The sequence below is a fragment of the Brassica rapa genome, chromosome A04 (genome assembly GCF_000309985.2).
Source record: "Brassica rapa cultivar Chiifu-401-42 chromosome A04, CAAS_Brap_v3.01, whole genome shotgun sequence".
Classification (NCBI taxonomy): domain Eukaryota; kingdom Viridiplantae; phylum Streptophyta; class Magnoliopsida; order Brassicales; family Brassicaceae; genus Brassica; species Brassica rapa.
The window spans coordinates 7241581-7257742 of NC_024798.2; the positions used below are offsets into that span (position 1 = coordinate 7241581).

Sequence of the window (16162 nt, forward strand, 5' to 3'; positions counted from 1 at the left end):
AAGTATTAATCATGTGAAGTCTTTTTATAAACCTGTCTTCCAAAATATTCCCGTATGAATGATGATTACCGTGAATTGGTCCTGCAATATGGAACAAGGTAACGAAGACACGATGATGGGGTCGCACTCTGGAGGTCGTGTAACTGCATGCAGCGTTAGATGTTCGATCTTTGAATATCTGATGGCGATGATGGTGATGCTAACTCGCTAGACTCGTTTAGCCTTTGTAGTTTCTCGGGTCTGGTATATATATATATATATATATATATATATATATATATATATATATAAATATGATATATGAATGATATGAGAGACGGGAATATGAAGTGAGGTATATGATTAGATTCACAATGATGGAAAGATAATCTTTATATATAAATATCCAGATATGGAATATATATCCACTACATACAAATGAAGTTGATTGTTTGAGATATTATTAATATATGTTGGGGTGCGGGACTAGGCTCACTGAGTAAACTAGTTACTCATGACTCATTTCTGATGCAGGTAACCAATAGGCGGGAGCCCTTACTCTAGGACGGGAAGGAACAGCATTAGCCAACAGTAGTTTTATTATCCTTGCAAAGTCATTTTGATATATCTTATGTATAAGATTTGTTGACCGAAAACCTCGAGGCTAATTTATAACAAATTTTGTAAGATGCTTTTGATTGATATATAAAGAATGTTTTTTTAAGTACGGGTTCCATATGATATTAGTCCTTGTCCGGACGAACTAACTATCGGGTATTGCTTTGTCGGATTGAAAAACCTAGAGTTATATACGATAGGAGCGTTGGTGTTCTTTGGTTGTTGCTCTAAGGCGATCGGAAGTATTCTGAAAACCTCAGATCGACAATCGAGGAACATCGACCGTGTCATTTCCGGTCATCTACAATCGCGGGTGTCACAATTTGGGTCTACAGGTGGAGTCTTCCAAGGAATTATTCATATTTGTGGAATTTTATTTTATTTAGATTTTTATAGTAAAATAATAGTAATACTTTTACAATTTTCTTTTGTTTATGCTTTTAAAAAAATAAATATTACGTATTTTATAGTTAGTTTTACTTTATGATATTTATTAAATAATTTCTTGTACTTGTAAGATTTTGATAATTCGTTTTTTTCTAGATTTTTTTAGTTAATATTTTTCTTTTACAAATTTCTTTCTTTAGTATCTTTAAAAACGAAAATTATATTTTTAAAACAAAAATAAATTTACTTTCAAATAATTTTTTATAATTATTTACTTGTTTAGGATTTAAAAATAAATAAAAACTACTATCCCATAATTTTAACAATATATAATTGTAAAAGACTATGTAATAGGAATTGTTCTTTTCCAACATCTTAAAAAAATTGTAAAAAGATATTTTTGCAATAATATATCATATTTTTAAATCCTAAAAAAAATATCATATTTTTGATACATTTCACAATCTTAAATAATGTATTGATACATGTCGCGATCATGTTAAATAATAACTTTGAAAAACTAAACTTTATATAATAAGATACACAGTTCAATGGATAAACTTGAACTAAAATATGTATAACGAAAGATAACCAAAAGGAAAAAAAAAATGATTTTAAGAGAGTCTGCTCTGAAACAAATTACAAAAAAAGACCTGTGTTCAGTTCTCCCAGTCTGTTGTCCATAAACAAGTAACCAATAAACCCTCGACGACCCAAATCTAAGTGAAGAATGCAAACATCATCTCACAGCACCAATACAAGTAAAAAAAAGGAGAGCATTTCTCCGATATTTATAGAAGGAACTAATTTCTAAAGCTTGGTTTTAAAGAACAGAGTACACACCATTTACGAGGCTCTCACTTCCAATCTGCCAGGGACAAAGCTCACACGGGTACACTGTTTTAACCGAGCAACGGCATCTTGTGACCTACCCACCATGAGATCGATGTAGACCGCTGTAATCGTAGCTTGTACATTGTTCGGTAGGACAGTTAAAGCGTGTTGAATGAAAGGTTTGGCCTGGTCATAATGCCCTTGTGTTGCAAAGAGGGCGGCAAGGTTTGCAAAAAGTGCTCCACGAGCTTCTTCTGGCTTGAGTGAATCCCGGGCATTTCCTGTGGAACAATCCGATGTCTCCTCACAGTCGGAACTCATGTTCATCCGCCACGGGTCAAAGTCTTCTTGCGCAAATGGCAGTTTAAAATCTTCCTGTCCGAGTAGATAGGCAGATAAATGCGCACCAGCTTCACCGGGTCTGTTGAGCAAGCAGAGAGCCTCCGCTGCGTAAATATGGCCTAAGAAAACATATATCTTTGAAGAATCTGGAAGTTGCAGGAGTGAATTAGCAGCTGACAAGGCTTTGATAGGATTCTCCAACTCCAATTCAACGTAAGCCATATTGGCAAGAAGAGCTTGTTTGAGCAAATGATTCTCTCTTCTACGGATATCCTTGTAAGCGGAGAGGGAGTTTTGAATTATGTCCTGGTTCATTCCTCCTTTTGCCTCCTTCAATTCTGAGTTGGTATTAGCATCGCCATGGTCAGACCATGATGCCTCCTTGGTGTCATTTATCATCACGGATAGTGGTGACTCAAGATCTGATTTAGAGTCATTCATGAGAGACACATTGAGCAAATACATGCTATTAGAGAGACACACCCGTGCTAGTGGCAGTGAAAGCTTTGGCCATTGGGCACTGCCACCAAGTTCCACGAATCCATTCTCTTCCATCATAAGTTGTCTCCATTTCCCTTTCCCAATCACATGGACTCTGATTTCCGATCTATCCGAAGAAGTGTTTCCCCCTTCCAAAAGACCCTTTTGTAAAGCCAGTATACAGCATTCAGCTATACGGAGCCAGAGGAGAGGCTGTCTGCAGAAAACTAGGCTTGCCTTCTGGAAGCATTGAGCAGCAAGTAGAGGCTTTCCACAAGCTAAATAAAGCACACCGCAGTTGTAAGTGATCAACAGAGACTTATCCTGTGAGAGAGAAAACAACTTCACGGGATTATCCTTTCTTAGTGATGAACAATTCCTTAGAGCATTCGAAAATAACACAGAGGCGGCTTGATACTTTCCAAGCTGATAGTATATGCAACCAAGGTTGTTGTTGAAGATTCCTGAAGTCCTCAATTCTTTTTGAATACCGGAGACCAACAAGAGCTTTATAGCCTTTCGATGATTCCCATGAGCATACTCAAGCTGAGATTTCAAGAGGAGAGCCATAGAGGAGTCCCTTTTTTGAGCAATGTTCATCGCATGTTTAACTTCACGCTTAGCCAGTTTTACGTTTCTCGTAAGAAGTAAGAACCGGACTTTGTAAAGCTGCAACTCAAGCTTCACATCAACAGTCAAGATGGACCTTTCTCCTATTGTCTTGAGAAGATTGTTTGCTGGAATATGGCCAACTGGCTTCATTCGTTTCTCGGCCTCAATTTCCGCTAGAACATTGTCATACTCTAGACCTTCCTCACACAAACCACTTTCAGCAGCTGCTAAATCAGACTTCAAAGCATCTGAGGCCGCCGAGCTGCTCAGGAGAGAAGATGTTTTTGACACCTGATTTGAAGAAAGTTGCATTGTGCTTCCAATTTCCTCATGAGTTCCAAAACCAACACCAAAAGATTTGTCCAGATGGCCAAACACCTCCTGTAAAAATAACTACTTGTCAGATACAGATAGAAAACGAAACATATACAGAGAGAATCCATGCAATAACAATACAAACTGATCAATGCATTGCAAAAAAAAAAACTCTTTCAAGGATACCACTGTAGATCATTCAAGTGAAAATCGAGTTCCTAGCATCGAACTAAATGTACAACCTTCCCAACAGACTTAGCTATGTACAACTTTGCTGTAACCATTTAACTTGTATTCTAGTATACAGATTTAGATACCAACTGATTTCCCATTTCTCATGGCATTTCATATTAGGCAGGTTGTAGATATAGCATATTATTTTTTCTATGTGACAGGTAATACGCAAGAAAAGCAATTTTTACTAGGAGAAAACCATCGACATTCCACTGAAAGTTACGGAAGCCAATAGAGAAACTGTTCTCAACAAAGAAAAAACTTCGGCTTGAAAAATAAGAAAGAAGAACATAGGGAAACAACAAGTTCTGCCCTGGAACATGTTTAAAGTAAAAATGGCAAGCAGAAGAAAGAACCATGGATATTGGGTGAAGAAGGGGATTTGAAGTACAAGCAATAATTACCAAAAATTTCACAGCATCATGACAAGCCAGCGCACTATCCAGCATCAAGAAGCAGATTTGAAGTGCAATAGTCTGCAAAAAAGCAGCAATTTTCAGTTGGGTGCCCGTAGGAAGGAATTAACAGAAGAGATGGAAACAATACCTCGTCTAGCGGCTCAATATTTAGAAACAGAGGATCTAGAATGGATAAACATTTAGCATACTGATGCAGATGAAACCAGGTAACTGCCTGCAGAAGACAAGTGCACATCAATACTTAACCTTGACAAATGTGAAAGGCATAGAGATAGCTGAGACTAAGAAAGAAACATGGTGGCAATATTGCTGAGAACATACAATGTTGAGAGTTGTGACAGTACTATCAAACAGATCCTTTGACACAGAGACGTTAGATCCAGGGTTTACAGCTTCCAGTGGTTCTTTTGCAAGTTCTTCACTCTGTTTCTGGAACAAAAAGGAAGAGAAGAAGAAACCATCTTACAGACATTAACATAAAGACAACAAGTAAGAAGAGTAAATAACTTTTTCCTCTCCAGCATGGCCCAGAGATGACAAAGAAAAACAGCCCTTTTTAAAAAAAAGAATGTAGAGATGCACATAAAATTGGGAGAGAAGAAGTAGAGAGAACCCAAAAAGAAGTTACCTTGACAGTGTTAAGATCTTCGAGTAGTTTCTTGGAATTCGAGCAAGCATTTTTGAAGTACTCTGCAATTGCCATATTGTGAAGAACCTGCTCAATCAATTTTGAAACAGTTCAAAAGACATGGTTTTCTGAAACAAAGAGAAGAACAAGCATCACATAATTCATTTTCTCAAATCTACACAACGAACAAAAGGAAGTGTGGTGAAAACAAAGCTACAAAGACCATTTCTACTTTGCAATTGAGTCAGTCAGCTATCTAAGAAGAATACATCATCAGATAAAAGTAATATCCAATTTCAAACTCAAGTGTCTCGATCTAAAAACACGAGTGAGGATTAATATCAAAGGCAAACCAAGAGCTCAAGTGAGTGTCTTTCTTACTGTTGGTTTAAACTAAAAAAGTTCAACTTTACCAAACTAAACTATGTGATCTAACAAATCACATCTTGTATCTTTGTCCCCTTTTTTCAAAAATAAAGAAAAGAAAACAAAAGCAGACCTTGGGATCGTTCCGTTTCTTGTGGTTGAGCTGAATCAGAATGTCGATACACTCGTGGAATTTGCCAGATTGGAAATAGGAGAGAGCGTCTTTAGCGAGTGCACAAGTTACAGATAGAACGATGGCTTCGTCGCAGATTGACCCATCTCTAGCGGCGTCCGATGGTATCGAATCCATGGAGGAGGATTAAACCAATCCCAGATTTTGAAGACAAATCCCAGAACCCTAGAAACTAATTGGTGAAGAAGAGCGAGCGATGCACTGGCGCAGTTAATTGCGATGGGGAAGAAAGAGGTTGACACCAAAGCTTAATGGGCCCAGATTGGGCTCCCAACATCGCCTCACACCATTTTATTATAATTCTATTGATCGATTATTTTGAATTTTATTTTTCATTTATTTTAATCAATCGCTTATGTAGATAAGCCCAAAACTATTGTCGATTTCGTTAAGCCCATATATATCTAGGAGATAATAATTATCGATTTAGTTTAGCATTAGGTAAGATTTAGAACAAAGACAAATATTAAAAACTTTCCTTATAATTCAAACAGTAAACTTGCGCATGTTGATATCATATTAATTACATTTGCTTAAAAAATATTATAATGTTTCTAATTAGTAGAGGTGGACGTTCAGATACCCGTTCAGGTTCGGATCGGGTATTTTGGATTTTCGAGTATTTCGGTATAGAGGTGTAGAACCCGTTCGGGTATTTCTGTACTTCGGGTCGGGTTCGGGTATTTTTAGTTCGGATTCGGTTATTTCAGATCGGGTTCGGATATTTAGATTTTGAAAAAAAAAATTAAAATTTTCATTTCTCAAGTTTCTTATATTTAAAAATATAACTTTCAGTTAACTAATTTTTTTATTTTTAATAGATTGAATGGTTAATAGATTTAGACATAAAAAATTAAAACTAAAAAGGCATTAATTTAGTTATTTTCTAAAAATATTTGGATGTAATTTTTTGTTAATTTTTTAAATAAAAAACTTGACATGCATTTTCGGATCGGGATCGGGTTCGGGTGCCACTTCGATTATTGGGTAAAGTGCCCACCCCTACTAATTAGGTTGTTTGTTTTTAATAACTTACCTTTCTAATATGGATTACTTGCGCAAGTTGAAATCATTAAATATGCAAATCACTTATTCACAATATGGATTACTTGCGCAAGTTGAAATCATTAAATATTATCGATTTAGAACACCGCCTGGGCAAGATTTAGAATTAAAACAAATATTAAAAAATTTCCTTCTTATTCAAACGGTAAACTTGCGCATGTTGATATCATATTTATTACATTGCTTACAAAATATTTTAATGTTTCTAATTAGGTTGTTTGTTTTTAATAACTTACCTTTCTAATATGGATTACTTGCGCAAGTTAAAATCATATCATATGCAAATTTTTTTTGACAATACACATTTAATATCTTTCTTTAAACGATTTCGTTATTTATTGTGTAAAATATTTTGCGTCATTAAAATGAGAAATAAATCGACTGTATATATATATGAGACACCCAAGGTCTTAAAATACAAATATTATCTTTTCATTCTTTAAAGTATTATTCACAAATCTCTTCTCTCGTACTATTAAGGTATTACGACGATGCTGCTTGTGTGCTAAGAAAAATGTGTTTAGACGCAAAGGCTCCTCATCTTTCATCGACTCTGCCACCCACTTTGCCTTGGAAGTATTATATGCTACTTGATGAATCGACTCTGCCACCCACTTTCATCGACTCTGCTACCCACTTTACTTTGGAAGTATTATAGAAAGATTAATAATGTTTTATTTATTATTTTTAATATTTATAAACTATAAAATACAATGAAAAAAATTTTATATAAGATAATTATAATAATTTTATACGCTACTTGATGATTTGTGTTCGAATATAATTATATAATAACTATTTTAAATATTACAAAATCCAAAAATGTTTATTAATATTCTTTTTAAATTATTTATCGTTGTTTAAAGAATAAATTTATCATAATTTTAAAATAATTTAAAAATGCTTACAAAATGCTAGGCAAAGTTTCATTTTCAAGAGTTAAGTCGAGATCTGGATTAAAAATCCTAATAACTGGTAAAGAAGGGAAGTCGCAGACAAAAATATTGAATGTTGTCTACAAACAAGTTTTTCAGAATATTTCGTAGTCACGGTACGTAATTTTAATCTACTTTTTTTTTCAAATACAAATTTTAAAATGAATAAACTGTTGCAGCTATTTATTTTTTGTATTTGCTAGATGGGTTGTGATGAGTTAGGAGACCGATGACGGTATGTCAATTTAATATTATATCATGTTCAATAAAATTTAGAAATTTATAAATCTATCAAATAATGTTAACCCGTCAAATTGCTTACAAAATTTATTTAATTTTTTGCAAGTTTCTAATTAAATTTGCTTTATTTATCGAGAAATGTACTTCATAATTTATATTATTTATGGATAATATTTTGATTATTATTATATTTTCTTTTAATATGTCTACATAAATGTTTGTTTATTATTTATGAAAAAATAATATTATTCACCTAAAATAAAGAATTACGAAACATGTACAATACAATTCTAATTAATGATAATATAAAATTTGTTAATTCTAAAACTATACACTATTTATTCCATTTTTTGAATGAAAGTATCTTCGTAAACACACAAAATATTTTGTGACGTTGAAATTATACATACACACAATATCTGTCTCTTCATACTGACGTTATTGCGTTCTCTCTCGTGAGATACGGGCCGAAAGAGAACACAGGGTGCGAACCGATCATGTTCCGGCCGATCACCTAGTAAGTTTTATAGTTAGCTCCAAAACAAGTATGACAATAATAAAAAAAAAAAGAAGACCTTGTTTTTTTTTTTTTTTGAACACATGAAGACCTTGTTTATTGTTGAGTAAAAATAAAGAACAATTTCGAACAAATATATGGAACACATTATGCGGTTAATTTCTTGACTAAATTTGCCTGCATTGACGCTAAAGCACGATGAAAGCTTTATAACTTTTTTCGCTTTTGTTGCATACCAAACGAACTCTGCTTCCAAGCTTTCTATCTAGGAATGCGTAGGATCATTTTTGTAAGTTACATAAACAAACATTTGAAATGCGGAGAAGTGGCCATTTGGTAAGTCAAAAACAACGTAGTCTTTCAAGCCAAGCTAGTAGTTTACAAAACGGCAGAGTTCAAAGGCAAATGTTGCAACATCTTCACATCTTTTTTAACTCGGCCAGAAATTTGCCAAGCTCTTCAATCTTTGCATCTGAGAAGTGAGAATCCACGAAAAAGAGTAAGTAATGGAAAGGCTAACTCGTCAATATATAAAATTTGGTTACCGGGAGCCGTTGCCCAAAAATCATTTCCATTGTTCTGTACTGTAGCTCCGTCAGCAGCCTTCATTCTTCTTGTTTTCAGATTATTGATCCCTGCGCGAAGTTCTGATGCAACTTTTGTCATCTCTGCAGAACAACCAAACAACAAGGGTCATATATTCTCATTAAACTATAGAGGGCTAGAAGCAAGAAAATGTCGATATGGTTATGTCTAAAACATAGGCAACCGAGGGTGTAACGATGTAATCCTCAGTAAATCAAAGGCTCAATTCTTGTTACCTTTGAACATATCGTTCACCGATGATTCATCAAAAAGCTTTGAAACTTCATTAACGAGTATGGCAGACTGTTCATTTGAAACAGATCTTCTTTCTAAAGCCTGGAGCTCCGAGTTAAGCTCAACAGACCTGTTTCGTTCCTGTAAACAGAGTTATCTAATTCAAGGCACCAACAAAAGTATCATCCTCACAAGACAGAAGAAGAGTTTTGTGTCTCACCGAATGAAGCTTACGCCTTAGGGAATCCAATTCAGCATCCAACTCTTGGTCATTAGGCAAAGGTTGGATATTTTGGCCATCCTGAAGAAGAAGAAGAAACAACAACAAGAGGAGGACTCTTGAGCAATCACGGAGAGTGTAAGAAAAGAGCAAAGACAAAGAAGGAAGGACTCCTCACACTCTCAGGCAGCACAAAATCTTCAGGAACTGCAAAAGTGTATCGAACACAGTAGGTTTCCCACATCCTCAAGCGGTCTTCCAGAACCGATTGAATCATACCACGAACACGATCAATACCCTGTAAGACATGGAGAGAGATCCTAAGAAATCTAATCTAGCACAAGGAGAACTAAAGGAACTTACTTTCGCTAACTCCAGTGACCTATTATCATCGATTTTGAGGAGATTGGATGCTTCGCTGCAAATGTAAGCGCCCAGTTAGAAAGAAAGGAAACAAACAAAAAAAAAAGACTCGAGAGAAATTACAGTGTATAGAAGTCAAAAGCCTCGCCGACAATGTCCTCGACGGTGTTGAGTGTTTCATTTATGAAAAGCTGAGGATTCAAGTTCATTGAATCGAACACCGCTTGCCCTTTGCTGCCTTCCATTCTTCTCCCTCCGTTTAGTTTCTTCCAACCCTGACAATTAATTCTTAAAAGATTTGTTTTTGAATACTCCATTCTCTCAAAACGGATCTGTTTTTTATTTTCTGAATACTCCTATCTTTAAATTTGGACACGTGTCTCCTATTATTTTCGTTTAACCATTAAACATCCTTTTTTCTACTAGGGATTAAACCTCTTTCTACTAGGGATTAAACCGCGCTACACACGAAACTATATTAATTTCAAATGTTAATTACCTAACTATTCTTATTATTTATAACAAATAGTAATATTTTTAATATATTATTTACTTATTATTTATTTTATTTAACATTTTTCAGATAGATAGTTAATATATATTTTCTACTTTTTATATTATATATTTTTTTATTATTTATTTCTTTTATATTGTATATTTACTTATACTAATATTATGCTAGATATTTAATGTAATATTCTTATTTCTTATATTGTACATTGAATTATTATTTTTGTTTTTTATTATTATATTATATATTTATTTATTCTAATATTTTTTCTTTTTTATTAAATAACAATATTAAGATAATATTTTAACGTAATATTTTTATTTCTTCTACTGCATATTTACTTATTATTTATTTTTTCTTATATTGCATATTTACTAATTCTAATATTACGATAGATGTTTAATGTAATATTTATATTTTTATATGGTATATTCACTGATTATTTATTTTAGTATAAAAAGTTTAGATAGATGTCTAATTTAGTTTTTCTATTTCTTAAACTGTATATTTACTTATTTTTTATTTTTCTTATAATTTATATTTACTTATTCTAATTTTCTTGCTTTTATATTAAATGATAATATTACGATAAATGTTTAGTGGAATATTTATATTTCTTATATTGTATATTTACTTACTATTTATTTTACTCTACATTTTTCAGATCGTTGTGTAATTTAGTTTTTTCCTGCTTTTATATTGATTTTCAAATGTTATATTATTTATTCTTATTTTTTTTCCTTTTATATCAAAAGATAATATTATAATAGTCTTTTAATGTAACTTATTATTTATTTTGTTATACATTTTGCAAATAGATTTTTAATGAACTTTTTCTACTTCTTATATTATATGTTTATTTATTTATTTTTCAATATTGTATATTTACTAATTTTAATATTACGCTAGATGTTTATTCTAATATTTATATTTCTTATATTATATATTTATTTATTGTTTATTTTTCTTATTTGTATATTTACTTATTCTTATTTTTTTGTTTTTATATTAAATGATAATATTAAGATAAATTTAATGTAAAATTTATATTTCTTATATTGAACATTTACTTATTATATATTTTTATTTTCCTGATATCAAATGATAATATTACTATAGAAGTTTTGTATAATATTTCTGTTTCTGTTATTATATATTAACTTATTATTTTTTATATTATATATTTATTTATTATCTATTTTTTAATACCACATGGCTTCTTTTAAAAAATAATTTTTTATATTAATGTGGACGGTCTATGGAAAACACTTAGTTTTTAATATGAAAAATAGATAATTAATTAAAAATGATAAATTCTTATAAAGTTAATAATTTCATTAAAAAAACTAATGCAATGTTTACAGTTAAAATATAATTCTTTTACATTATTTTGGATTCCTAATATTGATATATTAATTTATACCAACTTTATTTTGACTAATGTAGTATTTACATTTTCTATATTGTATATTACTTTTTAATGTAGTACTGTCATTTTATAAATTGTGTACTTAATTATTATTATTTTTTGTATATTATATATTTACATATTTAAATGCATATTTACATGTAATTAATTTTATTTTTTAGATATATGTCTAATGTAGTATTTCCATTTTTTATTTTTTTTATTTACATTTTAAAATAGATGTTTAATGCTTAACGTACTTTTTCCATTTTTTATATTATGTATTTACTTATCAATATTTTTTTTTGATTAAATATCAAATTTATTGATCAAAGGTGGAAAAAAAATTTACATAAGAAGATCTATAGTACTAATCTGTAAAGAATAAAAGAATGATATGTTCTAAAATGTGTAGACAGTAAACCATCTCACAAGTAGTCCTCTCCGCTTATGGTTTCCCATATACTTCAAAGATGAGATACGCTTCTTGACCATATTCCCAATGGCCTTAGTAGTTGTATCCACAGGTGCGCACACACCTCCATGCCGTCTTGAGTTCTTCTCCTTCAACAGCATATAAATGGCTGTCTGGAAAACTAAGCGGAGTAGTAAAGTATCGAGTTTGTTCCTGTTCTGGCGTAACAGGGAGGTGACTGTATCTTCCCAGTCCGGTGTTATCGCTGGACCCAGTAATTTCTCTGCAACATTCATCCAAACTGTGAAGGTATATGGGCAAGCGAAGAACAAATGATCTTTGCTTTCATCCTTCTCTCTGCAGTAGACACAGCATTGCTCCATTCTCCATTCTCTTTTTCTAGTGCCTGTTGATAATCTGTCCTTGAAAGCTAACCATACCATGAAGAATTGTCGGGGTATGGCCTGAGGGAACCACACAATACGATGCCAAGGAAGCTTTGTGTAACATCCCGAGTTGTGATATTTGAAAAAGGCTTAAGATAATTGATTTGGCTACCTATGTCACCAAAGTTGACTTACCTTTTCCGGAGCACATCCTGAAAGAACTCCAGAGTTAAGCGTGCTTGAGCTGGAGTAGTGGAAGGATGGGTGACCTATCGGGAAGTGATTCGCGATAGCGTGCGAGTGAGGCCAAAGCATGGGAAAAGGTCGGGTGGTGATTGCAAGGTCAGTAAACAATGATTTCGAGCCTTTAGAAAAATTAACGGACCGATCGTTGGAACGGAATGGGGTCCACGGGCCGAGAGAGCGGGCGTGGGTGGCCCATTAGCCATGGACGGTCGGGGCGTTATAAGTGGTATCAGAGCTAGTTAGCCATCTCAGTTCTGACCTGAGAGGTGTCTTGAGACCTGTCGTGGGCCGCAACGAGGACGTTGCGTTCTTTGAGAGGGGGTGAATTGTAACATCCCGAGTTGTGATATTTGAAAAAGGCTTAAGATAATTGATTTGGCTACCTATGTCACCAAAGTTGACTTACCTTTTCCGGAGCACATCCTGAAAGAACTCCAGAGTTAAGCGTGCTTGAGCTGGAGTAGTGGAAGGATGGGTGACCTATCGGGAAGTGATTCGCGATAGCATGCGAGTGAGGCCAAAGCATGGGAAAAGGTCGGGTGGTGATTGCAGGGTCAGTAAACAATGATTTCGAGCCTTTAGAAAAATTAACGGACCGATCGTTGGAACGGAATGGGGTCCACGGGCCGAGAGAGCGGGCGTGGGTGGCCCATTAGCCATGGACGGTCGGGGCGTTATAAGTGGTATCAGAGCTAGTTAGCCATCTCAGTTCTGACCTGAGAGGTGTCTTGAGACCTGTCGTGGGCCGCAACGAGGACGTTGCGTTCTTTGAGAGGGGGTGAATTGTAACATCCCGAGTTGTGATATTTGAAAAAAGCTTAAGATAATTGATTTGGCTACCTATGTCACCAAAGTTGACTTACCTTTTCCGGAGCACATCCTGAAAGAACTCCAGAGTTAAGCGTGCTTGAGCTGGAGTAGTGGAAGGATGGGTGACCTATCGGGAAGTGATTCGCGATAGCATGCGAGTGAGGCCAAAGCATGGGAAAAGGTCGGGTGGTGATTGCAGGGTCAGTAAACAATGATTTCGAGCCTTTAGAAAAATTAACGGACCGATCGTTGGAACGGAATGGGGTCCACGAGCCGAGAGAGCGGGCGTGGGTGGCCCATTAGCCATGGACGGTCGGGGCGTTATAAGTGGTATCAGAGCTAGTTAGCCATCTCAGTTCTGACCTGAGAGGTGTCTTGAGACCTGTCGTGGGCCGCAACGAGGACGTTGCGTTCTTTGAGAGGGGGTGAATTGTAACATCCCGAGTTGTGATATTTGAAAAAGGCTTAAGATAATTGATTTGGCTACCTATGTCACCAAAGTTGACTTACCTTTTCCGGAGCACATCCTGAAAGAACTCCAGAGTTAAGCGTGCTTGAGCTGGAGTAGTGGAAGGATGGGTGACCTATCGGGAAGTGATTCGCGATAGCGTGCGAGTGAGGCCAAAGCATGGGAAAAGGTCTGGTGGTGATTGCAGGGTCAGTAAACAATCATTTCGAGCCTTTAGAAAAATTAACGGACTGATAGTTGGAACGGAATGGGGTCCACGGGCCGAGAGAGCGGGCGTGGGTGGCCCATTAGCCATGGACGGTCGGGGCGTTATAAGTGGTATCAGAGCTAGTTAGCCATCTCAGTTCTTACCTGAGAGGTGTCTTTAGACCTGTCGTGGGCCGCAACGAGGACGTTGCGTTCTTTGAGAGGGGGTGAATTGTAACATCCCGAGTTGTGATATTTGAAAAAGGCTTAAGATAATTGATTTGGCTACCTATGTCACCAAAGTTGACTTACTTTTTCCGGAGCACATCCTGAAAGAACTCCAGAGTTAAGCGTGCTTGAGCTGAAGTAGTGGAAGGATGGGTGACCTATCGGGAAGTGATTCGCGATAGCGTGCGAGTGAGGCCAAAGCATGGGAAAAGGTCGGGTGGTGATTGCAGGGTCAGTAAACAATGATTTCGAGCCTTTAGAAAAATTAACGGACCGATCGTTGGAACGGAATGGGGTCCACGGGCCGAGAGAGCGGGCGTGGGTGGCCCATTAGCCATGGACGGTCGGGGCGTTATACTTTGTCTTTGTAACTCTCAGGTAGTTCCATGTCTTGGTAGCTGAGACGTATGGTTTGAAATCATCCTGGTCATGTCTCCATAGAGCTATATCTGGTCCTGCAGCAGCTACCGGCCGTGGAGTCTCAGCAAGCGTGTCGCACAGCTGGGGGTATCGCCGCTGACCACACCTCCGAATGTTCCAGTTTTCGTCGTGGGGTTGCTTCAGCGAGCGTTGCAGACCTGCTCGCTCAAAGGTAGCTTATGCCCAGCTCTCCTGTTATATCAATCAATCTGCCCATTTCTAACGTCGAACCAAATGCATTCGTATGCAATGAGTCTAAGTTTGAGCAGTTTCCGCCATACCCACGATCCCTTTTTGTCGCTGGCATCCCAGTAGGAAGCCAAAGAAATTGTATGCGGATATTCACAGTAAAGCATTGATGAGTGCATTAGGTCTGTTGGGTAGGAGTTTGGTTGTACCCAATAAATCAAGTCATGGAATGTGGTGATGAATGTCTTGTGATGTGTTGAACTGTGTGGTGTCATAACTGAATGTTACTGTAATTGAGTCATGTTAATCTATTTTTTGCTGCTAGTCAGTTCTCGTTGTACATTAAACCATATAGTTTCTCATGCGAAGAAAATAGTCTAAAATATATCATAGTGAGTAATATATTTCCTCAACCTTTCCTATTTACTATTTCTGTTGCAAGACTCTAAGTATAAATGTTGGAGGATTGAAACATGTTTGGAATCATTGAGACCATTATAGCTTGCCTTCTGACTTAGACAAGTGTTTCTAATCTCGTACTCTAGGCTTGCTTGAAGAAGTGTGTAAAAGAAGAGAAATCGGCCACATTAAAATTACTTTCTGGAAAGATCCGTTTGATATCCAAAAATTACTCAGCAACAGTCGGATAACCATATCTTTTCTTTCATTTCTTCTGGAACAATCACAAATAATTTTTTTATATTTTATGGATCTACTACCATAAATAAAATGCATAAAATGCGTGATCTTTGAATTTAATGTGTATTTCTGAATAATTTCATTTCTCAGTTATTCAACCATTTCATTTTACCAATTTCAATGTTAGCCAGATTAGTCAACATTTATATGTTTTAATGCAACAACAAGGTGTTATTTACAACAAGTAAGTTTATTGTTTGATTAACATGTCATATTTTATTTACAATTCTATTAGGTTTAATTTACTTATTATATCTAATAAGTACACTCATTGCTCTGATCTGATCTACTATACCTTACATGAACTCCTAATAGTTTACTAGATAAATTGATAAATCGAACATTCCCAACCCACTGAGCGGACTCAATGGTTTCTTGGTCACGGCCGCTAACGTTAAAATTCTGTTAAAGAGAATTTTCACGTTGTAGAACCTTATAAGGGAATATACAATTTTCGTGAAACTGATCTTGAACCGCCAATATCAATATAGATATATTATATTGATATTTATCACTATTTCCATTTCTCTATATTATATAGAATATAGTTTTTTTTTTCGTTTCCACACTCGTATTAGAGCGATTTTGATTTTGCATTAAGTTGTTTGCTATTTATTCTTGAACTAAAC

General features: G+C 35.0%; 2 protein-coding genes across 3 annotated transcripts; both read right to left on the reverse strand.

Annotated features, from left to right (window-relative positions):
• Positions 1 to 1495: 1495 nt before the first annotated feature.
• On the reverse strand, positions 1496 to 5630 carry LOC103849237 (CCR4-NOT transcription complex subunit 10). 2 transcript variants are annotated; one of them, XM_033289867.1, is made up of 6 exons: positions 5348 to 5630; positions 4849 to 4935; positions 4542 to 4643; positions 4348 to 4434; positions 4206 to 4277; positions 1496 to 3633 (listed from the first exon to the last, which is right to left on the reverse strand). In XM_033289867.1, the coding sequence occupies exons 1-6, from the start codon at positions 5522 to 5524 to the stop codon at positions 1831 to 1833; spliced, it is 2328 nt and encodes a 775-aa protein (XP_033145758.1). In that variant the 5' UTR covers positions 5525 to 5630; the 3' UTR covers positions 1496 to 1830. The 2 variants fall into 2 exon arrangements, with proteins under 2 accessions (XP_033145758.1, XP_009124296.2); XM_009126048.3 differs by having other exon boundaries at positions 4542 to 4649.
• Positions 5631 to 8353: 2723 nt separating this feature from the next.
• LOC103849212 (protein MIS12 homolog) lies at positions 8354 to 9930 on the reverse strand. Its single transcript, XM_009126026.3, has 7 exons — positions 9690 to 9930; positions 9567 to 9621; positions 9382 to 9501; positions 9204 to 9284; positions 8986 to 9124; positions 8710 to 8832; positions 8354 to 8636 (listed from the first exon to the last, which is right to left on the reverse strand). The coding sequence occupies exons 1-7, from the start codon at positions 9881 to 9883 to the stop codon at positions 8584 to 8586; spliced, it is 765 nt and encodes a 254-aa protein (XP_009124274.2). The 5' UTR covers positions 9884 to 9930; the 3' UTR covers positions 8354 to 8583.
• Positions 9931 to 16162: the final 6232 nt, after the last annotated feature.

Coding starts and splice junctions, on each gene's coding strand:
- LOC103849237 (XM_009126048.3), bottom strand. CDS start 5,524: ATGGATTCGATACCATCGGACGCCGCTAGAGATGGGTCAATCTGCGAC. Junction 4,650..4,848: donor AAGATCTTAACACTGTCAAG/GTAACTTCTTTT, acceptor TTTTTGTTCCAG/AAACAGAGTGAAGAACTTGC. Junction 4,435..4,541: donor CTGTCACAACTCTCAACATT/GTATGTTCTCAG, acceptor TGTCTTCTGCAG/GCAGTTACCTGGTTTCATCT.
- LOC103849212 (XM_009126026.3), bottom strand. CDS start 9,883: ATGGAGTATTCAAAAACAAATCTTTTAAGAATTAATTGTCAGGGTTGG. Junction 9,285..9,381: donor ATTTTGTGCTGCCTGAGAGT/GTGAGGAGTCCT, acceptor CTTCTTCTTCAG/GATGGCCAAAATATCCAACC. Junction 8,833..8,985: donor GGTGAACGATATGTTCAAAG/GTAACAAGAATT, acceptor GTTGTTCTGCAG/AGATGACAAAAGTTGCATCA.